Source organism: Protopterus annectens, chromosome 11.part0 (assembly GCF_019279795.1).
Source record: "Protopterus annectens isolate FY-2018-M chromosome 11.part0, PAN1.0, whole genome shotgun sequence".
Lineage (NCBI taxonomy): Eukaryota > Metazoa > Chordata > Ceratodontiformes > Protopteridae > Protopterus > Protopterus annectens.
In genome coordinates, this window is record NC_056745.1 from 390,094,813 (window position 1) to 390,122,709 (window position 27,897).

The following is a 27,897-nucleotide window of genomic DNA, read 5'->3' on the forward strand; positions in this document are numbered from 1 at the left end:
ATCAGAATCCTCATTAGCAGAGAGGTGTTGCATATCTTCATATTCAGATGCATCAGAGTCATCGGACTCCTGTTCAGATAAAATTACTGGGGACAAATCTCTTTCTTTTGGAAGGGGTAGCCTGGCTTCCCCTGATAAGCATTATAAGGTCTTCTACCAGTTTAAGCATCTGAGACGGAGGCAAGGATGCTTCCTTCCTCTCTGCTAATCAGGTTTCTGATGCCTGAGATCGAGTCGTCGGTTTCTTGGGTGTGGTTCGTACCATGGGCCTTAGAAACACGGTCGTTTTCGAAAGAATGATAGATGTGAAAGAAGTTGTCAGTCTGTGTCGAGAATCGGTAGTGTGAAGTACTTCCTCAGAAGCCGGTGCCTGCTCAGCGGCTCCGAAACCAACCAAGGTAGAAACATCTGCAGGATCCTTAGTCGATGAAGAGTCTTGCGGCATACCGGACTCTGAAAGGGTCTCGGTAGTGGCCTGTGAATCCACAGAGGTGGTCTTCAGGGGCTGCAAAAGCACCTCACTAAGGATCAGAGAACTGACGACTAGCTTAATGGAAGCGTCAATGGTAGTTTTGGACCTGTGCGGTCTGTCTCTGTCTTTATCCTTACGTTTTTTTTGAAAAATCTGCTGTTGGATGGCTTACCGAAGCCATATCGGAATTCAAGGACCGAGTAAAAGTATCTAGCAACAATAAGGGCCCAACGGCGTACAGTTCTGGCATTGAATAAAGCACAAAAGCGACAGTGGGGGACGTCGTGGTCTGGGCCTAAGCAAGTGACGCAGTAAGAATAAAAGTCTCAGTGAAGCATTTGCTTTCCAAAGGCGAGACAATTGTTAACTTTTTCTGACATCGGATAGAGCAAGAAAAAAGGATCCCCAACGGGGTACTTAACTTTAGAAGACTTCAACTTCAATTCAGAAATGAAAAATTCAGGTAGCGGTCGACCGGCACTCGTGTGAACTGCTTCTGCTTTGGGATCCTCAGCAAGAAAGACTGATGTAATGGTGTTGGCTGCCTTATTTTATACCACTGACGACCTGATGTCAGTCCTGCAGCAATGGCAACCGACGCAGAAATACTAAGCCTCTGGTATTTGGGCCGACTGAGGGCTACCCTGGCAGGAATACCCAAATGTGATGACTGCAACAATGAAACACTAAGAACATCACCAAACCACAAACAGTGCTGTTATTTTTGTCAGAGATTCTGAGGACATGCCTCACTGTATTCAGGAGACTTTCTCTCACCACAATTCCCACACCATTACTAGTCTGTCCTCCCACTGTGTTACAGATTTCCCAAACCAAATAACTTCTTACACTGCTCTTCCATCTTGTTTGTTGGAGACACAAGGCATCAAATCTTCTCCATAGTATTGTATCAGCCACTCCAAAGCTGCATTCTGAAAGTGAATCTATATTCCATGTAGAAATCCTTAGTTCATCTTTGACAAGTTGATTTCTTTTACATCCAGTTGTCACTCAAGAGAGCAATCCTAAATAATGCCAGCGAGTTGCTTATTGACCCATGGCTGCTGGGCTTTATGACAGGCACACACTTTGGCCAAGAGTCAAGAAGACCCCCTCCTACCATTAGCTTGGGACTCTGGCAGTGGTCGGAGTAGGGCAGTGTCTTCAACTCACTAAGCATTAACAAACACTCACACCCTTTCTTGGTGACATTAGTCAATGTGACCAAATCACTACAGCTGACTTTTTTCATTAGGCATTTTAGCCCTGATACTGCAAGCAGCCTGCGATCTGTGTTCTTATGTTTACAGAACACTGCTCACTAAAGCTGTTGCCCAACATGCAAGAGGTCTCAACCACAGTCTATGCTGCTTTGCATGACTCCAGCAACAGCTGTCCAGGCTACATTTACCCATATAGGCCTACAAATGCTAGAAAGCAGACTACAAGCAGTACTATTATTTTGGTGTAACTTAATTCTGGTATTGAACTAACTCTAATCAGTGCTGTACCAAAGCAGTTTAAATTTGAGGAAATAAGACAATACAATGTACAGGAAACAGCTTGAAAATAAAACACAGGCTAACACAAGTATAATGATCACAACAACATTCTAGAGAATGAGTTGGCTGTGTAGATGACCATGTCATCTGCAGAGAGGATGAAATGAGCTGCAGGGACGTGATCTAGAAGATCCCTGATGAAGAAGGAGAATAGTAGTGGTGGAAGTACTGATCCTTTCAGTACCCTTTTGTAAGTAAGCAGTGTGGTAGGTAAGGAGGTATTGAAAATTTGCACTTTCAAGGATCTACGACCGAGAAGGCTCCCCAACCAGGGAATAGAGTCAGTGTTAATTTCTGTTCGTTTTACAGCATTCAATAGGAGTTTCCACAGTTGTTCCAATTATCTGCATTAATGGCCTTAGTTCAATCTACAAAAACTGTTCTTTGAGGCAGTATATGTCCATATTTTGAAACATGTCATCTGTTAAAGAGTGGAGTGCTGTCACCATATGATGCCCTGGCCAAAAAGTATGTTGTTGGGAGGATAGGACAACATTTATTTTAATGTAGGTCAACCATGAAAAACGTACAGTTTTGTACCTACCATAAATGTAGATGTTCGAGTGCTCATACAGCTGCAGTCATTACAGAAGGGTTCCTGATTCTCACCAGTTCCTTTATAAAAGCCATACTGCTGACCCAGAAACTATTTCACAGGGTCCCAAGGCCCTGTGAAATAGTTTCTGGGTCAGCAGTATGGCTTTTATAAAGGAACTGGTGAGAATCAGGAACCCGTCTGTAATGACTGCAGCTGTATGCACGATGAACATCTGTTTCATACATAAACCACCCTAAACCTTAGTATCTCTACTATTTCGTGGTTTAAGAGCTATCTAGATGGTAGGCAACAAGCTGTAAAATGGCAAAATCAGCTCTCTTCCCTTATTGCCTGTCTCTCTAGTGGTACCCCAAGGCTCCAACCTGGGTCCTCTACTCTTCACCCTATTTACTAATCAACTACCATTCACCAGTCTCAAAGCCTCAATAGTCCAATATGCAGACAATGCCACCATAATCTGTGCAGCCAACTCCCTAGACCACCTCCTCTCCCAAACACAAGAATGCTTTTCTCTGGCCGAAACATGGATCACCAACCAAAACCTCATTCTAAACTCAGCCAAAACTAAACTACTCCTCTTCAGCCCTCACAGATCTCTACGCCACTCATGTAACTTTACAATCTCCTTACACACCACCATCACATCCAGCATTCACTCCAAACTGCTAGGCCTGGAAACTCACAATCACCTTCAATTTGACATTCACATCTCCCAGACCATAAAAAGGATTCACAAAAAATGGGTCCATTCTATCGCAACAAACAGTTTCTCTCCAGCCACTCCAAGATTACCACAGCCAGGACACACCTCCTATCCACCTTACTTTACGCCTCCCCCATGCTTACAAATCGCCGAAAAACAGACCTAAACAAACTAGACAGCTGTTACAATAAGATAGCTAGATTTGCCACAGGTTCACCTTCTACAACCCACCACTGCGAAAGCCTCAAAAAACTCAACTGGTTAGAACTCCCAATGACACCAAGTCAATCAACTATCACGCGCACACAAAGTACTACATCATCCAGACAACACCTCTGCCCTACAACAACTACTTCAACTCTACACTACTACCAGATCCTTAAGATCAAGTACCCAACACCTCCTTAAGGTAACAAAATTCAACAATGAAGCAGGTAAATCAGTTTATACCCATTACATCTCTAAAATCTGGAACTCCCTTCCAGCCCACATAATAAATACTAACTCAACCCAATTTAAAAATCTACTTAAAACACACTTCCTGAATCATAGATTCTGCACCTGTACCACCCCTGGATAGTAACTCATTATTCTCTGTTTTCGGCAACGAGAGTAACAGCGTATCTAGGTTTTTTTATTGTCTAAATGTGCAAATGTAAACTCTCTCCATTGACAAGTAAACCAATTGTACATGCATTTTCTCTTAGGTTTAAAAATGTCTGTGTAAGCTGTCAAATGTGCCTTCTTGTTATACTTGCTGTTTCATATTTCTCTAACCTGTATAAAATATGTATCTTGTGAAAGTTGGCAAATGTGCCTTTTTGTAATACTCGTTATCTTATATGTTAACAATTAAACTGCTCTGGAGCCTTTCTCCCCGGGCCTCCACTGAAAATGGACATATATCTAGTTGGACTCTCTCGGTTAACAAATGTGAAATAAATAAAATAAAATAAATAAATAAATAGTCCATTAACTGGGTGAAGATGTCCCCCCCCCCAAAAAAAAAAAAATTCTAGAGTTGGAAAGATTGATATTGACCTGAAATAGCTGCAATCTTTTGGTTTTGCTTGTTTTGGTACTGGTTTGACTTGACTGTTTTCCACGTTTGGCACAGTATCTTCATGGAGGCAGATGATGTAGAGGTGGGATGATATGCTCTTCACACAGGATTATAAACCAGGGCAACAGACTAGCTTCCCTGGGGGTTCTTTTGTAGATATTTTTCTCAAGTAATAGGGGTTTCTGGTGCAGACCGAGTAGTACTACTAGGCTGGTGGGGTAAATATTGTCAGTATGGCATTCTGTGAAGAAGTCAGTTGACTGGTATTTGCCGCAGGTGGTGGGGATATTACCTTTTAAAAGAAATGGGTCACTTGGTTCTGAGAGCCCAGAGATGCAGTTTACTAGGTTGCAAAACTGTTTTTAGTTATTGTTTCATGAATATGGGTCATTTTTGAGGAACTGCATTTGTGGCTATGGGTAGCTTTCTTAGATAGGTTCCTGAGCCATTGGAATTTGAGGCAACTGCTTCCACACTACCTATTCTACATCTCTTAGTTTGTACAGTGATTTAAGTTCTGGAGCGATCCATAGTTTTTGTGAGGTTTCTGGAGTCTTATGACTTGTGGGAAGTATCCATCTTGTAGTTGGAGAAGCTTATGAGTTAGTGAAGTTGCTAATGTATTAGAGTTGTATTTTGATAGAAATGAAGTCCAATTGGTTTTGGCTAGCTCTTCCTGCAGTACTGACACATTTTTTTCATGTTCTTGGTCCACATGAGATTAGAACTGGTGTTTCTTTTTCTTGGTGTTGGAACTAGTAAGACTAAACAGTATGGTGCAGTGGTCGCTGAAGCTTGGTAGAGGTAAAATTTGAATCCCCCATCATAGCCATGGGGTGTTCATTATTAGGAGGTCAAGGATGGAGTGATTTCCTGATATTTAACTTAGGTTTTTGGGTTCGGAGATCATCTGTGTTAGACTAAGACTTGATAGGACATCTGTAATGTCAGAATAGAGAGATCCTTCAAAATTTAAGCTGACATTGCCTAGGAGTATGGTGTCTGATGTGGTTGGTGGACTGTAGGGTCTGTTCAAGTAGGTTTTTGAATTTAGTCATCTTGGCTGGGGATGGAAGACACACAACTATTAATACTTGCGGCTTGGATTTTTTGTTCAGTTACTTTGATGGCTATTCATTTGGCATCGTGATCACTGGTTGATGTGTTTTGTCCTAGTAGTACCATTGTTCAGATCATTTTTGATTGTGTGCTGCCACTGACTCTAGCACCTGGTCTAGGGCTGAATACGTACTTGTAATTAAAGAAATGGTTGCTTATGTCTGGTGTGATGGTTTTAACAGTTGATTCACTGATTCCAACGATGTCTGGGTTGTGGTCAAGGAAGTATTTTATTTGCTTTAGATTATCCCCAAGTTGCCAGCATTCATAAGGGTCACTGACGTTTGGATATGTTTTGTGGAGGAGTTGGTATATGGGGAATGTGTAAGTGTTAAGGGTAGATGTGAGCCTAAGTTAGGTTCAATACACCTAAACAGGAGTAAAGTTCTGATAAGACTGGCAATTTTAAAGGAGAAACCAGTGATAAGAATTATCTTAATAGTATAAATCAGACGTTTTTGTCACATGTGGGAGTTACTGAGAGACGGAGATGGTTATTTTACTTTACGAGCCTATTATGTATGGGTATGGAGTACCAGAGTGTGACTGCTGGGGTGTCACAAATTGTGAGTGGCTACTAGAATAGTGTCTGCAAATCTTTGGGTTGCTGGCTTTTGTTTTTAGATGTATTTGTTTTGAGGCTTGGCTTTGGAACAGTAAGGATGGAGAGTGTGTGGCAGAAAGGTAGAATTGTACTTGATACATGAGAGGTTGCATACTAAGTAGTATGGTGAAGTATGGGTGCTGAGTAATGGACGGACGGGGTAGATAGATGCTTATTTGAGATTTACAAAGAGTGCAGGGCTATAGACTGGCTGACCTATTTAAAGGTATGATTGTGCTTGGAGGATGAGGAAGATTTTAAGTTGGAAATGGAGTAGGAGATAACAGTATAAATGAAATACAGGAGAAGACAGGGAATTGGGAGAAGGATGGAAGAGAAATGGGCCTAATATTTTACATAAAAAAAGAAGTTATGTCCTTACCATAACGTTCCATGTGGAGTGTTCATCTCGCCTTTGTTCTTACACACGGGAGTCAGCCGCATCGCAAAGCTCTGCATCTCAGAGAAGCTCAAGACCAGACTAGATCCCACAATCCTCCCTGCCACTACTCAGATCTAGTTTGCAAACAAACCAGACCGATAACCCAATACCTCAGGTGCAAGAACTACACACTCTCTCAGGCATCCAGAGACACTCTCTCACCATAGCAAATAACTAAGAGTAGTAGCATACACCCCATGAGACACAGGACCATATACCTCGGAAGGGGTTAAGACATGTCAATCAGAATCTAGTCCTACCCGTTCTTCCAAAACACGTGGAGGGGAAGGGGGGGAATGTAAGAACAAAGGCGAGATGAACACTCCACATGGAACGTTATGGTAAGGACATAACTTCTTTATGTGAGAGTGTCCAATCTCGCCATTTGTTCTTACACACGGGTAGCGTCAATAGCTCCGTCACCCCGAATGACTCATGGAAGAGCGTTCCTAAGCACAGTGGAACCAAAAGATGTCCTGTCTTTGGAGGCTTTGTCAACTCTATAATGAGTGATGAAAATATTTGGCTTAGACCACGTGGCTGCTGCACAAATCATGTCCAAAGGCAAGCGAGCTGCATGAGCCAAGGAAGTGGCAACGGATCTGGTAGAATGGGCCTTAGGTTTGGTAGGTAAGGACTGATTTGACTTAAGAGTATACAAAGGCTATACAATCAGCAAGTCATTTAGATAATGTACGTTTTGTAATTGCCATGCCCTTTTTATTGTCTGCAAATACGACAAAGAGCTGATCTGTCTTCCTGTAACTTTTAGTCCTATCCAAATAAAATCTTAACTGCCTGTGAACATTCAACTTGTGCAGCATATACTCCAACTTGTTAGTATGGTTCTTGAAGAAGGTAGGGAGTTCTATGGATTGGTTAATATTTGTGACAGAACATACCTTTGGAAGGAAAGATGGATTTGTACGTAAAGAGACTCTATCTGGATGGAAAATCAAGTAAGGTGGTCTGACCGATAATGCTTGCAGCTCTGAAACTCTTCGAGCTGAAGTAACAGCTACGAGGAAAAGTGTCTTCCACGATAAGAACTTTAGTAAGCAGGACGAAGCAGGTTCGAAGGGTGGCAACATGAGTTGTGACAGTAACAAATTTAAGCTCCATGGAAAGAAAGGCTTCCTGACGGGCGGCCGAAGATGGAAGGTTCCTTTCATAAAAGCCTTACAAAGTCTGTGAGACATAATGGGAGAACAGTCCTCACCAATATGGAAGTTCGATATGGCCGTCAACTGTATTCTTAGTGTGGAAGTAGAGGCTCCTCCGTGAAAGAGGATAGATAAAAATTCCAATACTTTATGTAGAGGAGCTACCAGGGGGTCTAAGTGTTGGCTAGACGCCCAGTATACAAAGCGTTTCCATTTACTCCTGTAGAGTTTTGTAGTGGAAGCTTTATGAGATGCAACCAGAATGTGTTGAACTGCCGGAGAAAGTAGATCAGACCTAGCTAGGCAGGGAAGCGGAGCAGCCAAGCTGCTAGTTTGAGGGACTGAAGAGACGGGTGAGGAACTCCCGACGAATGGGTCAGTAGATCTGGTACTGGGTCCAGAATCCACGGTTCCTCTGTTTGATGGGCTCGAAGAAAGGGGAACCATATCTGCCGAGGCCAGAATGGGGCTATGAGTATTATTGTCCTTTCCAGTTTCCTGGCTTTCTGTAGAAATCTGGGAATCAAGGGAGTAGGTGAGAATGCATATAGGAGACCCGGGGGCCAATCGTGTATCAGTGTGTCCCTGGGGACATCCCCCGGAGGGGGTAGAACGGCAAAGTAGCTTCTGCATTTTGCATTCAACGGGGAAGCAAATAGATCGCAGCAAGGCTGGCCCCATCTGCGGAAGATCTTTTCCGCCATCTGTGGATTGAGGGACCACTCGTGAGGTAACAGGATGGCTCTGCTCAACCTGTCCGCAATGACGTTGGATGACCCCGGGATGTGCATTGCTATCAGAAAACGACCCGTGGACACTGCCCATTGCCAAATTCTCATGGCCTCTCTGCATAACAGGTAAGACCTGGTTCCCCCTTGCTTGTTTATGTACCAGACCACAGACATGTTGTCCATCTGAACTGCTACTGTTCCTAGAGGTAAGAGGGCTTGGAAGTGTTGCAATGCCAGGAACACAGCCCTCATCTCCAGAACATTTATGTACAGGCTGTACTCCATGTTGGACCATTCCCCTTGGACTGTTCTTCCCTGAAATAGACCCCCCCCACCCTATCAGAAAAGCGTCCGTGGTTATTGTGGCCGTCGGATTGGGTAGAACAAATGGACAACCCATAGTGAGATCCTGACTGTACACCCACCATGAGAGATCTCGTCTGCAAGAGTCTGTTAGCAGAATCTCGTGCACTAGGGGTAAGTGCTGGAACGACCACTGCACGAAAAGTAGCCATTGGAGGATCCTCATGTGTAATCTTCCCATAGGAACTGCGATCAGGGACGCTACCATTAGTCCCAAAACTTTCAACACCAGTTTGGCCGAGGCTTTCTTGCTCTGTAGTAGAAGAAGAACCTGTTGTTTGAGGGTTGACGCCCTTACTGGAGGGAGCTTTAGCAGTGTTAATCGTGTATCTAGGTCTGCTCCGATGAATGAAATATGCTGTGAGGGCGATAACCAAGACTTTTCAAAGTTTATCGAAATCCCTAGGTGGGGACAAAGGTCGACTGTGTAGTCTCTGACTTGTATGAGGCGACGCTCGGTGGTAGCGGTGAGGAGCCAGTCGTCCAGATAGGGAAACACCTGGAATCCTTGTCATCTCAAGTGAGACGCAACTACTGCCATGCATTTGGTGAATACCCTGGGGGCTGAGGTGAGTCCAAAGGGCAGAGCTCGAAACTGAAAATGACTGGCTCCCAGCCGGAAGCGCAGGTGATCTCTGGACGGTCTGGCCATCTTGATGTGGTAGTACGCGTCTTTGAGATCTATCGAGCACATCCAATCGTCCTTCTGTAAAAATGGAAGGATCGATTGAAGCGTGACCATCTGGAACTTTTCCTTCTTCATGAAGGTGTTGAGATTGCTGAAATCTAAAATCGGTCTCCAGTCCCTTGTCTTTTTTGGAACTAAAAAGAACCTTGAGTAAGTTCCGGATCCTCTTTGGTCCGCCGGAACTAGTTGGATGACTCTGTTTTTGAGCAGCTTTGAAATTTCTATTGCTGCTGGGCTTCGCAGATGGGGTGGCACATCTGGAAACCTTCTTTGTTGAGGTGGAGTTGATATGAAGGGGATTTTGTATCCTCTGGTTATAATGCTTTTTACCCAGGAATCCGAAGTAATATTTAGCCAGGCCTGTGGGTATAAAGCCAAGCAACCCCCGACTGCCTCCAGAGCAGGACAGCTGGCCCTCCGTTCAGGAGTGCTGGAAAGGCTTCCCAGGGACGGTATCCCTGTCGCCTTGGTTATGCGGACCCCCTCTGCCGCCGGGGTGGCGTCTTCCATTTCTACCCCCCCCCGCCTCTGGAGGGGGCATCACTCTGTGTGGCTTGGAAAGATCCCAGAGTCTTACGGAACCACATTTTCCTGCCTCGTTGCCCTTTGGGATACGGTCTAGTTGGAGCGGGAAAAATGGACCCTGACAGCAGACAGGGTCTTTCCCTCTTGCTCACACCGAGTCAGAGTCTCCTTCACCTTGGGCCCGAAGAGTGTGACACCATCAAAGGGGGCGTTGGCAAAGGAAGACTTGAAGGCTTCCGCAAAGGAGCACAGCCGCATCCAGGATTGTCTTCAAAGAGCAATCGCTGAAGCTGCAGCTCTACCCGATCCTTCGGCAGCATACGGGATGAGCCTCATGGATGAGTTTACTATGGAGGTAAGGGTGTTAAGTTGTGCTGTTACCTTATCTGAAACAGCAGCATCTGTGTTACCCTGGAGGGTATCTGTCAGCTCCTTGATGAGATCCCTCTGCAGATGTGTGAAATGTGTCAAATAGTTTAGCAAATGCATGGAAAAAGTCGCTGACCTAAAAACGCGCTTCCCGTATCTGTCCATAGTCCTAGAATCCTTATTAGGAGGATGAACAGATGAGGAAGACTCAGACATCTCCTTTTTCATGGCTGCCACCACCACCATAGCGTCGACCGGAACTCCCTTGGTGAGATAAGTCTTGTCCTGGGGGGCGGTGATAAATTTGCTTGGTTTTCGAGGGACTGGTTCCACTGCGTCAGGTGTCTCCCACGCCCTTCGAGCAATCAATTCCATTAATTCATCGAAGGGCGGAGTCACCCAGGAGGTAGAAGGTTGAGCCCCAAAAGCCTTCAGCAGCACCGACTCATCCTCAGTGGGGGCTAGCGACTGCCAATCACCCCTCTGTTTCAAGATCTCCAGGATGTCCGCAAATGACACATCCTCAGAGGGGGATTTTGGGGACCCCTCTGCCTCATCCAAGTCGGTGTCAGACGTTAGAGATTCCTGCAGGGAGTATGTGCCTCCTCTTGCACAGCCTTTTCCTCCGGACCTCATCAGAGGGGGCTTCCGGTGAGGCCTCCAAGGAACAGGGGGAACCCTCTGGGGGTGGCTGAGGCAATGGGGCTCTACGCTTTGGATGGGTCATGGGGGCAGAAACAGAAAGCGGCCCTTTAGGGGAAGGTGAAGACGCCTCTGATGAAGTGGTTGTCTGTGCAGACAATACCTTCCTCATAAGGTCAAAAGCCCCTGAACCCCGTTCCGAGGATTCCTCTGGTTCAAAAGAACACGGGAGCATCCCAGACATGGGGGCCGTGGGCTCTAACCCCGAGGACGGAGCCGAGCCAATCTGCACCGAGGCCCCGAGAGGGAGAGTCGGCACTAAAAGGTCATTACGACTCTCGGTCCTGGAACCGAGGAGAGACCGTCGGCTCCGCGACTCACCTACCAGTTCCGAAGGAGTCGAAGTCAATGGTGTCGATCGTGCAATGGACAGTTTCGGCACAGAGGGCTCCACTATCATCAGCTCATCCTCTCCCGGCTCCGAGAACTGGATGGGTCTCGAAGGAGGACCTGTTGGAGACATGGGGAGGCCTTCTAGTTTCAACACCAATTGGGAGGAAACTGCAATCAACTTGGAAAGGGCCATGTTTTCCATGAGTTTCTGCATGACACGATCCACATCTGTCTCAGATAACGGTCTGGAAGAACGGGTCGAAGGGGCCGAAGATGGCACAGACCGAAGAATGGACGGTGGCGGCAGCTCCGACACCGGTTCCAAGATCTGGGGCTCAGTGACTGCAAACTGGGCGCCATAGTAGAAAACACATCTGACACAGATATCCTTCAGAAGGGTCTCACAGAAACGGATAACTGGTGCCAGAGCCATGGCCTAAAGTTAAATGCCAAAAAATGCATAGTCATACCCTTCGGGAAAAACAAGGTTACCCCTAGCTACCAAATAGGTGGCAATCCACTGAGTACAGAAGAAGTTATCAGGGACCTGGGGACCCAGGTTGATAGTAGTCTGTCATTCGACACCCATGTAGCTAAAGTAGTTAGGAAGACCTTCTACATTGCCCACCTTATCATGAAGGGATTCTCATCTAGATCAAGGGAGGTCATAGTCTCCCTATACTCATCACTCATCAGACCAATGATTGAGTACAATGCCCCATTCGAATGTATCTGACCCGACACTTGCAGCAGCTGGAGAGGCCACAAAAGTTCCTCACCAAAAGGATAAAGGGTCTCAAACATCTGTCCTATGCTGCCCGACTGAAAGAACTCCAGCTCTATTCAGTAAACACCGCTGCTCAGAGGTGACCTTTGCCTAACATACAAGGCCATGTCAAACCCAGATTTGATGAATATGCTTCACCTCAAAAATCTAGATCCGTCAGAGCCACAAGGCGGAGACTTAAACCTCGACACGGCTATTTAAATAGGCGTGCGGAGGGATAGATTCATCACCCAAAGACTCCTATGCTGTGGAATAAAATCCCGGTATATGTGAGGCAGAGCACCTCGCTGGCCTTGTTCAAGAGAAATCTTGACCAATGGATGGGAGATCGCAGATATACCCCAGGGATTACCTCAGTGTCACTGCTCAACAGAGGCACAGAAAAATAATGGGTATAGTTCCCCATACTAAAGGGGTGGCGTAAGCCACAAAACTATGGGCTAGGCTTGTAAATGCCCTCGGGCAGATAGCCTAGTATGAACCTATGAACCTATGAACCTATGAAAGATAAACGTTCGACGCTCGGCCCCGAGGTCTGTGGAACCAGCGAACGAACCTTCGAAGATGAACTCAGAGCCGATGACATGGGCTCCGACATCTTCGACCCCTTCGAGGACTTAGAAGCCTGATCCGATTTGTCTAAAGCCTCTTGAAAGGCAGGCTTAAGCAACCCTCTATCTATAAGCTTCCTGCATCTATCTGTCATGACCCTCCCGCTAAAGGAATGACATAGAGCAATCCTCTTGCAGGTGGAGAGGGCCAAGACAGTAAACGCAGGACGCGTGGTTGTCAGTGATAGACATTTTCTGCCCACACTGACATCTTTTAAAGCCGGATTTAGCTTTCTCCGACATGACTGTAAAAGTAATGACACTTTACTAGGTTTAATAACAAGAAAAAGACTACCAATAACTAATTAACTAACTTTATATATATATATATATATATATATATATATATATATATATATGTGAATATATATATATATATATATATATATAAGTGTAAAAGAACACACAAAAAAAAAACACACCAAGAAAAAAAGAGTAGGCCACAAAAGGTGCCTTAAGAATAATATTGAGCAATATTATAATAATAATAACACACACACACACACTTCTATACTATACTAACTCTTAGAAACTTATTTTTACAAAAAAAGAAGTAGCTTATCCGAAAAAAGCAAAAAGTTATCAAATTCTCCTCTGGTCGGAGCTCTCCTCGATCCGATCTGTTGCAGCGGCAAACTAGATCTGAGTAATGGCAGGGAGGATTGTGGGATATAGTCTGGTCTTGAGCTTCTCTGAGATGCAGAGCTTTGCGATGTGGCCGGCTCCGAACCCATGTGCAAGAACAAATGGCGAGACTGAACACTCTTACATCATATATTAAAGTAATTTACATTCATCTTTGCAAGTTTTATTTTGAACGGGTAGAACCTTTGGATTCATCAAAGAGAATATAAACCTTTAGCCATTTCAAAAGACAACTTCACCTAAATTCATGTCGTATCTTAGCCACATCTAGTTTAACATGCATTCATACCTATAGTCATGACTGTTTCAAACCACAGCTATTTCAAAAATTAGGTACCTTATCACTTCCAGATTAAACATTGTACATACATCCATAAGCAAAACAATATAACATGTTAAATTATCCGCACCAAACAGATTTACCTGCATTCATCTCTGATCAAGTCCTACGGCTTAACTTCACTATGAATGTAATCTCCTTGAACTTACCTGGGATGTTTTCTGTTCACTTTGTATCTCCAGGGTTGCAAGCCTTGCCCGGAGCGACTCTGTGAAGTTTAGAAAGCACATTACTCTACTACAGTTGATATCTTGTATACTGCAGAAACACAAATACTTTATGTTTTCATCACAATGTATCCTACACAACCAAGGCATGCAAAACTGATAGATGTTTATTTGATACTACATTTGCAAGTTTTCCCAGCTCACAAATACAGAACATTTTAAGTGGTACAATGCCTCACAGAAATCACTGTCAGAATAGAGGCAGGTATGAAACAGTGTCCGTTCCTGGTGACAGACTGCTTAATTAAAACTGCAAAATAAACCCCATAGCTGTGCAACCTTAAAGGCGGTTATATTAAGGGGGCAGAGCCCTTTGCATTCAAGTGAAGAGAAAAAAAAAAAAAAGCACTGTGGCTTATTAGAGATCACACCCCTCCCCCCCTTAGCTTTTCCACTGAAGAGCAAAAAAAAATGGACATTCCTTCTACTGGCACACCAAGCAGGTGGCCAGATGCACAACACCCCCCACCTGACTAGCTATTCAGGTCGTGTTTCTTTGCCCTCCCCCTGACCACCCTTCATTTTATTATAAAAACTTCTTGTTATAAACTGCAGCAAACTGCTTGCTACAAATGAAGCAACTGCATCAATCACTACAGCACTCAGTGTTTAGTTAAAACAAAAATGTAGCAAGCAGTTGCTAAAGTTTAGACCACAAACACAGTGATCAGGTTTGACCGCAAATGCAATACCAACTTTTAAAAGCTGGTATTACATTAAAGATTGGCTTCTCGCACCTCCCCAATACTTTGCGCCCAGGGCAGCTGCCCCTCTTGCCCCACCCTAATCTCCCTGGACATACCCCAGGCAGGTATAACCCTAGCCCTGAATAGCATTCTGCCATCGCCCAGAATGATACCGCAGTACAAGGACAAAATGATTGACTTCAACAATTGGCTAAGTTTCTGGTGTCATTCTAAGGGGATCCAGTATCTGTCTGCCTGGGATGACATGGTTGACAGACCACGATGCTTTGCCAGGGATGGCCTGCACCTGTCACCCCTGGGATTCCGGATACTAGCTAAGGCTCCTGCCGCCCCTATAGTGGCTTTTTTAGGCAGGGTTCAAATGACAAATTCACCACCGTAACAGGCAAGCAAAAACTGAGGGTAATACTACTCAATGCTACAAGTCTAAATCTTAAAATGCACTCCCTCAAGGCACTCGATATCTGTGCAGTGACTGAGACCTGGTTCAAGGCTCCAGAAAGCACCCCTGCATTACCAGGCTATAATTCATACCACACTTTTCAGCCATCTAACCTGGATCGGAACACCAAAGGTAGAAGTGTGTCTATATTCATTAAGGATATCCACACCTCTAAGCTAGTTGCTCAGCACAATGCATCCGAGGTTATCCAAGTGCAAATAATTCTGGGTAAAACTGCAATCCAAATTGTAGCTTGCTACAGATCCCCCACCATGCCCCAGGATTCCCACTCCTCTTTTCTTGATATACTGGAAAATATTAGGGTTCAACCAAACACCCTAATAATGGGTGATTTCAACTTCCCCACCATTAACTGGGAAAACTACTCATGTACTATCTCATTCGCTCAACGCTTCCTGGAATTCATAAATTCCAATACCCTGGATCAACTTATCCACACTCCCACCAGGGGCAACACTATCCTAGACCTAGTCATTACCAACATGGGTGACCAGTGTTCCACACCTGAAGTCAACTCCTCGTTGGTCAGATCCGACCATAAGCTAATCACCCTACATATCCACATCCTGCCCCCAAACCCATTAAGGAAACCATGGTAAAAAATTTCTCCAAATCTAACTTCATGCTTCTTAAGACAGAAGTGGCGAACTTCATGAAACCCATGCAGACAGACAATACAGTTATGACTGCTTAATCCTACACAAATGCATTCTATAAGCGCTTACATGAGTGCGTGGATCGTGCTATCCCAAACAGAATCAAGACACTATCCTCAGGAAGCCAATCTGGTGGCCCCCTGCCATAAACAAACTCTACAACAGAAGGAAGAAACGGTTGCAAAAGAGAGTAAAATCCCATGAGTGGAGGAGCTCCCTGGTCAGCCTCAGTAAGAAGCTGAGATCCCTTATAAGATTCTCCAAAGCTAGCTACAAAAATAAAATCACCACTGATTCCAGGGACAATCACATAGCATTCTATAGCTATGTCAAGAATCTCAATGGCAACACCCAGATCTGCTCTGAGTTACGGCACAAAAATTACAGAACCAACTGATACTGCCAACATCCTGGCAGACAGGTTCAGTGCTAACTTTGCCCTGCTATCACCCTTTAAAGGGCCCATGTCTATACAGGAAGAACGCAGAGTCCCTGTAATCACAAAAATGCAGGTAAAAGCTGCACACTCTAAAGCCAAAAACACAGCTTCCATGGGAAAGAACAACATCCCAGGCTGCGTTTTGCACAAACTTCAGAACTAACCGGCTCCCCACCTAAGCACCATGTTCAATCACAGCCTCACATCAGGCTTTGCGCCCACTGAATGGCGCACCGCAACAGTTATCCCACTTCACAAAGGGGAGCCACCACTGATCCCGGGAACTATTGCCCTATTAGCCTGACGAGCCTGGTCTGTAAGGCCATGGAATGTATCATCATGGAACTCAAACAAAGACATTGGCAAACTCCAAACAATGGATCCCACCCAGTTCGGGTATGTGAAAGGCAGATCATGCCTCCTGTAACCTGATCAACTTCTTTGAGGCAGTCATCAAAGCCGTAGATGAGGCAAGGTGGTTCACACAGCTTATCTTGACCTCGCCAAGGCTTTTGACACCATTCTGAAATTATAGCTAAACTCACTAAACTAGGTATAAATACCTACGTCACAAGATGGGTTGCCAACTGGCTCACTGACAACCCACACTGTAAAAGTTGAAATCTCCAAATCTGACTTCAAACCAGTGACAAGTGGAGTACCACAGGGTTCAGTCCTGGGACCTCTTCTGTTTGGTATCTACTTCTCTAAAGTACAGGCCAACACAGAAGGCCTTTGGCTAATGAAGTTTGAGATGACTGCAAACTAGGATCCAAAGTCGAGTCCCCAAATGATGTGGACATCCTACAGAAGGGCCTCACTGAGACAGATGCCTGGCGTCAGAGGCATGGCCTCAAGTTCAACGCAAAAAGTGCATTGTCATCCCCTTTGGTAAAATCTCTGTACCCATGAACTACCACATAGGTGGCAGTCTACTTAACACTGAATGTGTGATAAGAGACCTTGGGACCCAGGTGGACAGTAGTCTCTCCTTTGATAATCACATCACCACAGTAGTCAGGAAATCCTTCTACGTGGCACACCTCATCACAAAAGGGTTCTCATCCAGGAAAAAAGAGGTCATTGTTCCCCTCTACTCAACACTCATTAGACCCATTATAGAGTACAATGCCCCTTTTTGGAATGTACCTCACAACACATCTGCAGCAGCTGGAAAGGCCAGAGAAGTACCTCACAAAGAGGATTACTGGCCTCAAACAGATGCCCTACACTGACATTCTCAAAAAACTCCAGCTTTGCTCCGTAGCATATCGCCTACTCCGAGGTGATCTCTGCCTAACATATAAAGCTATGTCAAACCCAGAGCTGTTGAACATGCTACACCTAATGAAATCACAATCCCTTTGAGCTACACGCTGTAGGGACCTAAACCTTGTCAGCACAATAAACAGGACATGCTGGAGGGATAGATTCCTGTCTCAGAGACTTCCCATACTCTGAAACAAGCTACCCATCTATGTCAAGCAAAGTTCCTCATTAGCACGCTTCAAGAAAAATCTTGATGAGAAATAGGAAATACATCCCGGGAATCACTTCTGTGGCTCTGCTCGCCAATGGCACAGGAAAATAACTTTCTTGGGTGGCGTAAGCCAGGGAACCTCGTTGGCTAGGATTACTTAGGCCCTTGGGCCGATAGCCTAGTATCTACCTATGAACCTAAGTAACTACTATTGCTGTGCTTTTTCATTAATATTTACACAAATCACTGCATTCTGTATGATGATACTAGCAGTAATACAGTTGAGCAGCTACTACAGTTGTTCTTTTACATGAACATTATTCACATGAATTACTGCACTATATACAAAGTATTAGCACTATATTTGCATACTTACACTGGTTACATACCAGTATGGCCATACACTGCCATGTATATAACTTTTAGTTGGACTCCTTAGGCATCGATTCCCTTTGTCTAACCTGGTGCTTTCAAGAGCATTCATCAAAATCATTTTTCACTGAAATTATTGTTGTAGCCCTATTAATTCTTCACTGGAGAGCTCTAGCAGCACTATATCAACAAAAAGTAATTCAGAGACATGAAAGAGTTGTTTGGAGAAAAAGCTCATTAGTGACTAATTTGCACGTCTCTGAACTGAACATAATGCAACTTAGTTGTGTTTCTCTTGCCAACCTTCTCTTTGTCTTCTGGAATCTTTTCACTGTTTCATCAGGTAGCACTTGGACTACAGGATGCATGTTACTCATCATCACATCAATGCAACAGTGTAACTCATAGTGTCAGACAATGCTCACCACCACTGCAGGAGTGTCAGATGTGTTACCTACCATCATTACAGCAGAGTGCAAAATGTCAGGTACTTGCCATCACTAAGACAGAGGAGCAGAGCAGAGTGTCAATAACAATCACTACTGTACAGTTGGTGTCATTCATGTTACTCACTACCATTGCAGGAGTCACAGAGTGTCAGAAATGTGATTTGTCATCACTCCAGTAGACATTTTTGACAGTCACATTCTGTACTCTGTCATCTATCCTAATTTCTGCATTATAAATTTTCAAGTCCAAGTGCTACTTGATAAACAGAGAAAATGCTACAGTAGACAAAGAGAAGGGAACCAGACTGGTGAATACATGCTAAGGACAGCTCCAGAATTAAAATACAATGTAAAACAACTTTGTTTAAAAAAAGAAAACAAGCCAGCTGGATTATAATGAGACTAATACAAAGCAAGTCGGGTTTCAAACAGTACAGAAAAATGTAATCAGCGACTTATTAACGTAGAAGGCAATAAAATAAGTACATTTACCATTTTCTGCTTTAAGCTCTTCAAGGTCAACTGTACTAAGCAATAAAGTTCCCTTGTCATCTTCTAACTCCACCACCCGATTCTGCAGGGCTGTTATATCTTGCTCCTTAAAACGGAAATTAAAGAATGTTATTATTGTACTTAACATGTCATAACATTTCAAACTTTTCACTCAGTCTGCTTGTAATATGGGGTCATTTTGTTTTGGCTTCTGGTACTTCCTCTTCCTAGAAAACCAAGCTTTTCTTAGCTGCATTTTTTTTCCATTACTCCTGTCTCTCCGGAAACTGCCAACTATACACTGCTGGTCAGTCAGTGGTTGCAATGACATGAAGATCTCAGCTATGCAAGGTCTTCTTTCTGCCTGCTGACCAGCCACTTTTCCTAGAGAAGCACTACAGCCTAAACTAAAGCAACACCTCAAGTGAGTTATACTCCACATTCCAGTATTTAAACTTTAACTGTATTTAACCTCTAATAACAACACAACTCTCTCTCTCTTCTAATCTACAATTTTCTTTTATCTGTTTACAGCCGTCTAACCATGTGTCAACCAAAATTTTCAAATTGGGATTTCAAATTGGGTACTCGCATCAATAACTAATGCAGTCGAACTGCGTGTTCTAACTGCAGGCTCCTCTCTGGATGTTACAAATTTTGAGAAAATGGTATGTAGTGACCTATATAGGTTAAAAAAAGTAGTGAGCAATGACAAGTCAAATTTAACTACGAAGGAACACAATTGCCTCACAGAATTAGTCAACAACAAAGAAGTGAGACTAATGAAACCGGATAAAGGCGGAGGCATTGTGGTATTCAATAAAATGGATTACATCAATGAGATTTATGAGATATTACATCTTTCAGGGAATTATGATGCAATACCGCTTAATGAAATCAACATAGGATACAGACGCATTGATTTGGCCATAGAAGAATATTTGTTGGACAACAGGATCACATTAGAAACATATGATTTTCTAAAGGTGGAATATCCTGTTCTTGCGACCATTGTTGGGATTCCCAAAGTGCATAAGGACCTAACACATCCCCCTTTTAGGCCCATTATCTCAGGAGTAGAGCGAAAATGTTTCCTCTGGGTGTCGCTACAGACAGATGGGTTAAACCAGTATATAGCAAAATTCCACATTTAATCAAAGATTCGTGGACCTTTTTAGGACAACTTACTTCCCAAATCTGGAGAAAAGGATTGATTTTCATCACCATTGATGTGGTTGATCTATTCTCCTGCATACCCAGAGAAGTGGGCCTAGAATATTTCTGCAACAGCTTGAGAAAGCACACCAGCATGAGTTGGGATAGAATTAGCCTTATCACTGACATGATGGGGTTGGTCCTTGACCACAATTATATTCAGTTTGAGAATGAATTTTTCAAGCAGACTAGGGGTGTCGCCATGGGGGCATCTTGTGCTCCAATTTTTGCCAACATGGTGATGCTTGAATGGGAATCAGAATATATCTTCCAATCTGAATATTATAAGCACATCGCTTATTACACGAGATATTTAGATGATCTGTTTATATTGTGGGATGGACCTGTTGAAGAAATTTCCAAATTTATTGGTTATATAAACAACACTACTGATTTTTTGAAATTCACTCATACCATCAATGAGAAGGGAGTGGCGTATTTAGACACCTTCATCAGCCAAGGTGAAGTTGGGTTCTCTTCACATATTCATAGAAAGGAGACCTTTTCTAATGATTATTTGGCATACAGCAGCAATCATCCGCCACATGTTTTCAGAAATATTTACAAAGGGCAATGCATCAGAGCTGTCCGCATGTCCTCTACTAAAGATATTATGTTAAAGGAAATGGACATCATTAAATCCATGTTTATTAGTAGGGGTTATCCAGTCAACCTACTGAATGACATCAGTAAATTTATCATCAGTGAATGGGGCTTGAAGTACAAGCCATTATTGGGCAACTTTGAAGGTGGTAATACAATACAGACACACAATTTGGCCAGTGGGCATAGTAGTAGGGTTTGTGTGTTAACATATTCGCCCATAGTTAATACTATAGAGATATTAATTAAGGAACGATGGAATCAGTAGATTTGTAATAATTTTATAACGCAAATACTAGGCACGCAGCCAAATACAGTATATAAGATTGGCCTAAATATTAAAAAGCTTTTAGAATCAAAAAATATGAAGAAATTTAGAAATAATAACACCACCACCAAAAAATGTGGATCATGCAATCAATGCAAATTTATTAATGAGACTAAAGGGTGTAGGTTAGATAATATCAATAAAACATTTGTGTATAGCAGATGTGGTAATTGTAATACGAAATTTGTGATTTATCTTGCGACTTGCGTAGAATGCAATGCATTCTACGTTGGCAAGACTGAGAGAAAATTTAAGCGTCGCATTTATGAACATCAGTATAGTATAAAGGTTAAGAACAATGGCAATGCTTTATATCGACATATATCTAATACCAATGACAAACATCATTTTAAGTTTTTTATTATAGATACAGTGAAACCCACACCATATGGAGGGAACATCAAATCTATCTTGGCTATGATGGAAAGCAGGTGGCAGATTTTAACAGATGCCACCAGCTATCCAGGAATTAATGACTATATCAGTATCAAACCATTTTTGATACTGACCAAATGATAGGTTTCACAGATCATCATATCTTTCCTTCATTTCCTTCATTTTCATCATTTATCATTATTTTTTAATTTTCAATTATTTCTTCACCACAATCATCAGCTTACATGATGCATTTCTTAGACATTCTTCATGGTAGAATTTTGTATGTAGGTGTAGAACACTATTATATGACAAATGGCTTTTAAAGTAGAAATTAGTATGTTCAAACAACAAGAGTGTCCGTATAGAGTAAATGCTCTGTGGTAAGCAGCGAAAATAAAATAGACAAAAGTACAACCGTAGAGCAAAACAATGAAGGGGTTCAAAACGCTCATATAAAGTTCCATAAACCGAAAGGCATCAATCCATGAAACAGAATAGTCCAACTTCGTCCAAAAGTAAAATCAAGGTTTTATTGCAATATAGAAAGGTTAGCGCTTTCGCTAAATAGCTTCTTCAGACCTCAATACAAACAAACCAACATTCTACATTTCTTAAATATACAAAAAGGCGCCAAACTGACAAATACTGCTTAAAGGAATATAAACCTGTGTTAAAACGCAATATCAAACCTGTGTAATGATGCACAACATCAAAAACCCTACATATAAAATAAAACAGTCACAATAATTATTAAACAATGATTATTGAACAATCTACACTACCATCAATATAAAAAATAATACAATAAAAATATAAAAAGTGTCTAAATATGTATATAATATACAGATATATGTATGTCATACTTATTATATACAGCACTCTAGCTTATAAATAACTCATTTATAATATCTCAGCCTCCTCGACTTTAATAATGGACGTAATGGAACCTTGCCATTAAGTCCCGGTGACGCATCAGCTCTAAACTTAATAATCCAGTGTGTCTCTCTGGCCTCCGTATAATTCTCAACATCTCCCCTTCTGTGTGTTCTAAAAATCTGCTCTAATATCCTAAATTTAAAAAGGTGATGTGAACCACTCTCATGTGTATGCTTGGCGAGTGCATTGTATAGATGACCCTTCCTGATGTGGTAGACATGCTCACGAATCCTGTCCCTAAGACAGCGATTCATTTTGCCTACATAATATGCTGGACAGGCTACACAGGATGCTAAGTAAACCACATCCTTGGACATGCAACTACCACGTACACGTATAGTGTACTCACCTGTTCCCATGGGATATACAAAGACTGGATCTGTGAGAATATAGGAACAAAAGTTACATCTATGACATGGTATCATATAAGGTCCCTGAGCTGACAACTGTTGATATGTAGTCTTTGAATAACATAGAAGATTCTTAAGATTCTTCTTCTTTCGATATACAAACCTTGGTCTTTCCCCACTTATCTCTTTGATTTTAGGGTCTACTGATAAAACATGCCAGTGTTTGATGAAAATATCTTTGATAAAACCAATATCTTTGGTATAATAGACAGGAAAGACAACTTGTTGACTCTGTCCAGACAAACTGACAGTAGTATGCTCATCTCTAGTACTAGCTGAATAATATCCATCCGCCCCATCAGAGAAGTATGGCATAGCTCTAGTATCTCTGAGAGTCATGATGTCATCCATGCCTTCTCTAAGGTCCAATGTGCTATAACTACGTTCTCTCAGTCTATTTTCTAATTCCTCTAAACCCGTTCTGTATGCTGAGTCACAGGGTATATACCTTGATGTACGCATCGCTTGTCTACGGACAATGTTCCTGTAGATAAATCCAGGATGCATACTATGGCGGTGTAGAAGGGTATTCCTATAACAGGGTTTGCGATACAACCCTGTATTCACCATTCCACCAGCTAACTTCTCAACGTAAACATCTAAGAATGGAATGCGTGTGTCAGACCATTCCATAGTGAAACTCAAGAACTCTTTAGCTGTATTAACCTCTCTAAAAAAATGTTCGAGTTGTGCAGACGTACCTCTCCAAACTAGAAAAAGATCGTCTACAAAACGCCTATAGAATGGTACATGATCTCTATACATCTCATTCTTAAAAAGAAATCTATATTCCCATTCACCCATAACAAGACTGGCGTAGCTGTTGGCACAAGAAGTGCCCATAGCTACGCCATCTCGCTGAAGAAAGGTCCACTCCTGAAAACAGAACACATTGGACTCCAAAACAATTCCTAATAAAAGGAGAATCAAATCAATATCAAAATCTATTACTGACTCTGATCTCTTCAAATAAGTACCAATCATCTCAAGACCCTCCACATTGGATATAACTGTAAAGAGAGATTGAACGTCCATTGTTACCCAAAGTATTTCATCTATACATGTACAGGAATTGATGTATTGGTAAAGATCTAACAAAAATTGTTTGGTGTCCTTGAGAATATAACAATTGGCTTCTACCACAGGTCTTAATTTACCCTCTACATAAACAGAGAGTGGTTCAGTAGACCACCCTCTGCCTGCCACAATTGGTCTCATAGGTGGAACAATAGGGTCCTTATGAACTTTGGGAAGTCCCTGTATCACTGGTAGCAATGGATGTGTGACATACAAAAACTCAAACAATGCTTGATCAATTACTTCATTCATGAGTAAGTTAGTCAGAGTCACCTGCACCCTTTGTATACTGCTGTCAACTCTATTCTTTGAGATGGGTTCATAAAACCTCTCTTCTCCTAACATGTTCATCATGTCATGTTGGTACCTAACTGTATCAAAGACAACTATCCCTCCCCCTTTGTCCGCTGGACGTATAATAATGTCCCTGTTCTTACACAACGAGTCCAAGGCTTCTCTTTGTCTCAAAGTAAGATTATATTTATTCCTGTTGCGGGGACCATATCGTCCCTTCATCTTATACAAGTCATCCTCTACTAGTTTACTATAAGCCGCAACTAGCGGATGTATTGGTGGTATAAATGTGCTAGGTTTCCTATAAGTGTGAGTAGATGTAATGTCTATCCCATTAAACTGTATTTTCAATGACAAGTTCCTAACAAATAATTTAAAATCTCTCAATGTTTCCTCATATTTACTGTAAGTAGTAGGAATAAACGTAAGACCTTTCGAAAGGACTTGTAATTCACCACAATTCAACTCATAACTGGATAAGTTAAATACTAGGTCAGTTTCTTCCCCTCCCACATCTTCTTGATATTCCGGTTGGGCTGTCTGTCCGGAGATAATTTCCGTTTCTGATGCCCCCTGCTGATGGAACGCGTCCTCACCTCCCTGGTGAATGACCTGATGGGGAAAGGGTGTTTACTGTTAAAAGAGTGTACAGGACTGGATGGAGTCAATTCATTACCAATACCAGCATTAGAAAAATTGCCAGTAATATCTGCTGTTACATTAGTGGTCTTCCTCCGAACCACAGGTTCAGGGTGAATGACCTGTGTCCTGTCTCTAGTATTAATCTGTACAATGGCAATATCACTGTTAATAACTTCCTTGTCTCCAATAACTGTGTTATCAGTGACATCTATCAATTCTTCAGTGACTACATTATCAACAGTGTCTAAAATATCATTGTCAGGTCTAATAACATTAACTAAACCAGTAACATTCCCTGAGGAAATGACAGTATTATGTCCATTAATAGTCTCTGTTGATGTAAAATTACGACTGTAAGTTGCACTGTTCCTGGGCCAAGTAAAGATGTGGCCCATTCTGAAGTCGTTACTGTCCCTCTGAAGTTTAGCCCTCTTCTGGTTAAGAAGGCGTCGCTCATATTGTAAGACATTGTCCAGCATTAAATTGAAAACATTATCAGCAGCTGAGGCAGGATACTTGGTGTAAATAACTAATTGTTGTTTCTGTATATCCTGCCTAAGTGCTTCCTCTATCGGGTTAAAAAATTTGTTCATTAACCTCATATAATTGAGGCTTACCTCGATGTTCAACTGCTGCCATTCGAACAGCAGCTCCGGATAGAGGGTGGCCGTAGTCGGCATCTTGAGCACTCAGCCCTCTGGGGATGAGTCGACGCTGAATGCAGACTTCGAAGTGCTGCCTTTGCATCTGCATACGTTTGAGTTTAAACAGATCCGATTCCAACTTCTCAGTGGCTAGGCGCAGTCCTTCTCGATTAAAACTCACGCTGTCAGAAGTCTCTTGTAAATCCTCCTGTTCACCAAAGGCTTCTAAGGGATTCAACTCAGCTCGCAAACAGTCAACCAGACGGTCAGACACAGGACGTGACATCACCGGGACTTCCTGGCTGTTATGCAGTGTATATGGTAGTTCTATCTGTTGTTGTGCCCCTTCAATCATGCCTCCAAACGGACCAACTAAGCTTAGAAATAAAATCAAACAACAAGAGTGCCCGTATAGAGTAAATGCTCTGTGGTAAGCAGCGAAAATAAAATAGACAAAAGTACAACCGTAGAGCAAAACAATGAAGGGGTTCAAAACGCTCATATAAAGTTCCATAAACCGAAAGGCATCAATCCATGAAACAGAATAGTCCAACTTCGTCCAAAAGTAAAATCAAGGTTTTATTGCAATATAGAAAGGTTAGCGCTTTCGCTAAATAGCTTCTTCAGACCTCAGTACAAACAAACCAACATTCTGCATTTCTTAAATATACAAAAAGGCGCCAAACTGACAAATACTGCTTAAAGGAATATAAACCTGTGTTAAAACGCAATATCAAACCTGTGTAATAATGCACAACATTAAAAGCCTTACATGTAAAATAAAACAATCACAATACTTATTAGACAATAATTATTGAACAGTCTACACTACCATCAATATAAAAAATAATAAAATAAAAATATGAAAAGTGTCTAAATGTATATATGATATACAAATATGTGTATGTCATACTTATTATATACAGCTCTCTAACTTATAAATAACTCATTTATAATATCGCAGCCTCCTCGACTTTAATGGACGTAATGGAACCTTGCCATTAAGTCCCGGTGACACATCAGCTCTAAACTTAATAATCCAGTGCGTGTCTCTAGCTTCCGTGTGGTTCTCAACATCTCCCTATTTTCATCAAACACTGGCATGTTCTATCAGTAGACCCTAAAATTAAAGAGATAAGTGGAGACAGACCAAGGTTTGTATATCGAAACAAGAAGAATCTTAAGAATCTTCTATGTTATCCAAAGACTACATATCCACAGCTGTCAGCCCAGGGACCTTATATGATACCATGTCATAGATGTAACTTTTGCTCCTATATTCTCACAGATCCAGTCTTTGTACATCCCATGGGAATAGGCGAGTACACTATACGTGTACGTGGTAGTTGCATGTCCAAGGATGTGGTTTACCTAGCATCCTGTGTAGCTTGTCCAGCATATTATGTAGGCAAAACGAATCGCTGTCTTAGGGACAGGATTCGTGAGCATGTCTACCATATCAGGAAGGGTCATCTATTCAATGCACTTGCCAAGTATACACATGAGAGTGGTTCACACCACCTTTTCAAATTTAGGATATTAGAGCAGATTTTTAGAACACACAGAAGGGGAGATGTTGAGAACCACACGGAAGCTAGAGAGACACACTGGATTATTAAGTTTAGAGCTGATGTGTCACCGGGACTTAATGGCAAGGTTCCATTACGTCCATTATTAAAGTCGAGGAGGCTGCGATATTATAAATGAGTTATTTATAAGTTAGAGAGCTGTATATAATAAGTATGACATACACATATTTGTATATCATATATACATTTAGACACTTTTCATATTTTTATTTTATTATTTTTTATATTGATGGTAGTGTAGACTGTTCAATAATTATTGTCTAATAAGTATTGTGATTGTTTTATTTTACATGTAAGGCTTTTAATGTTGTGCATTATTACACAGGTTTGATATTGCGTTTTAACACAGGTTTATATTCCTTTAAGCAGTATTTGTCAGTTTGGCGCCTTTTTGTATATTTAAGAAATGCAGAATGTTGGTTTGTTTGTATTGAGGTCTGAAGAAGCTATTTAGCGAAAGCGCTAACCTTTCTATATTGCAATAAAACCTTGATTTTACTTTTGGACGAAGTTGGACTATTCTGTTTCATGGATTGATGCCTTTCGGTTTATGGAACTTTATATGAGCGTTTTGAACCCCTTCATTGTTTTGCTCTATGGTTGTACTTTTGTCTATAAATTAGTATGTTATTTTACAGTTATTGTATATCAGCATTTATTATACATACTATCTCTCTATACTTCAAGAATTTCATTCTTGTTTTTAGCTTATTTT

General features: G+C 42.1%; 1 protein-coding gene across 2 annotated transcripts in view; it reads right to left on the reverse strand.

The window, feature by feature from the left end:
- GOLGB1 (golgin B1) overlaps positions 1 to 27,897 on the reverse strand; it is a 1,744,011-nt gene that overhangs the window by 479,160 nt on the left and 1,236,954 nt on the right. For both annotated transcript variants that reach the window (XM_044087881.1, XM_044087880.1), the window contains exons 12-13: positions 19,067 to 19,172; positions 13,931 to 13,989 (exon numbers count right to left, since the gene is read on the reverse strand). In XM_044087881.1, the coding sequence (XP_043943816.1) occupies positions 13,931 to 13,989; positions 19,067 to 19,172 (165 nt within the window). The remainder of the gene's footprint in view (positions 1 to 13,930; positions 13,990 to 19,066; positions 19,173 to 27,897) is intronic.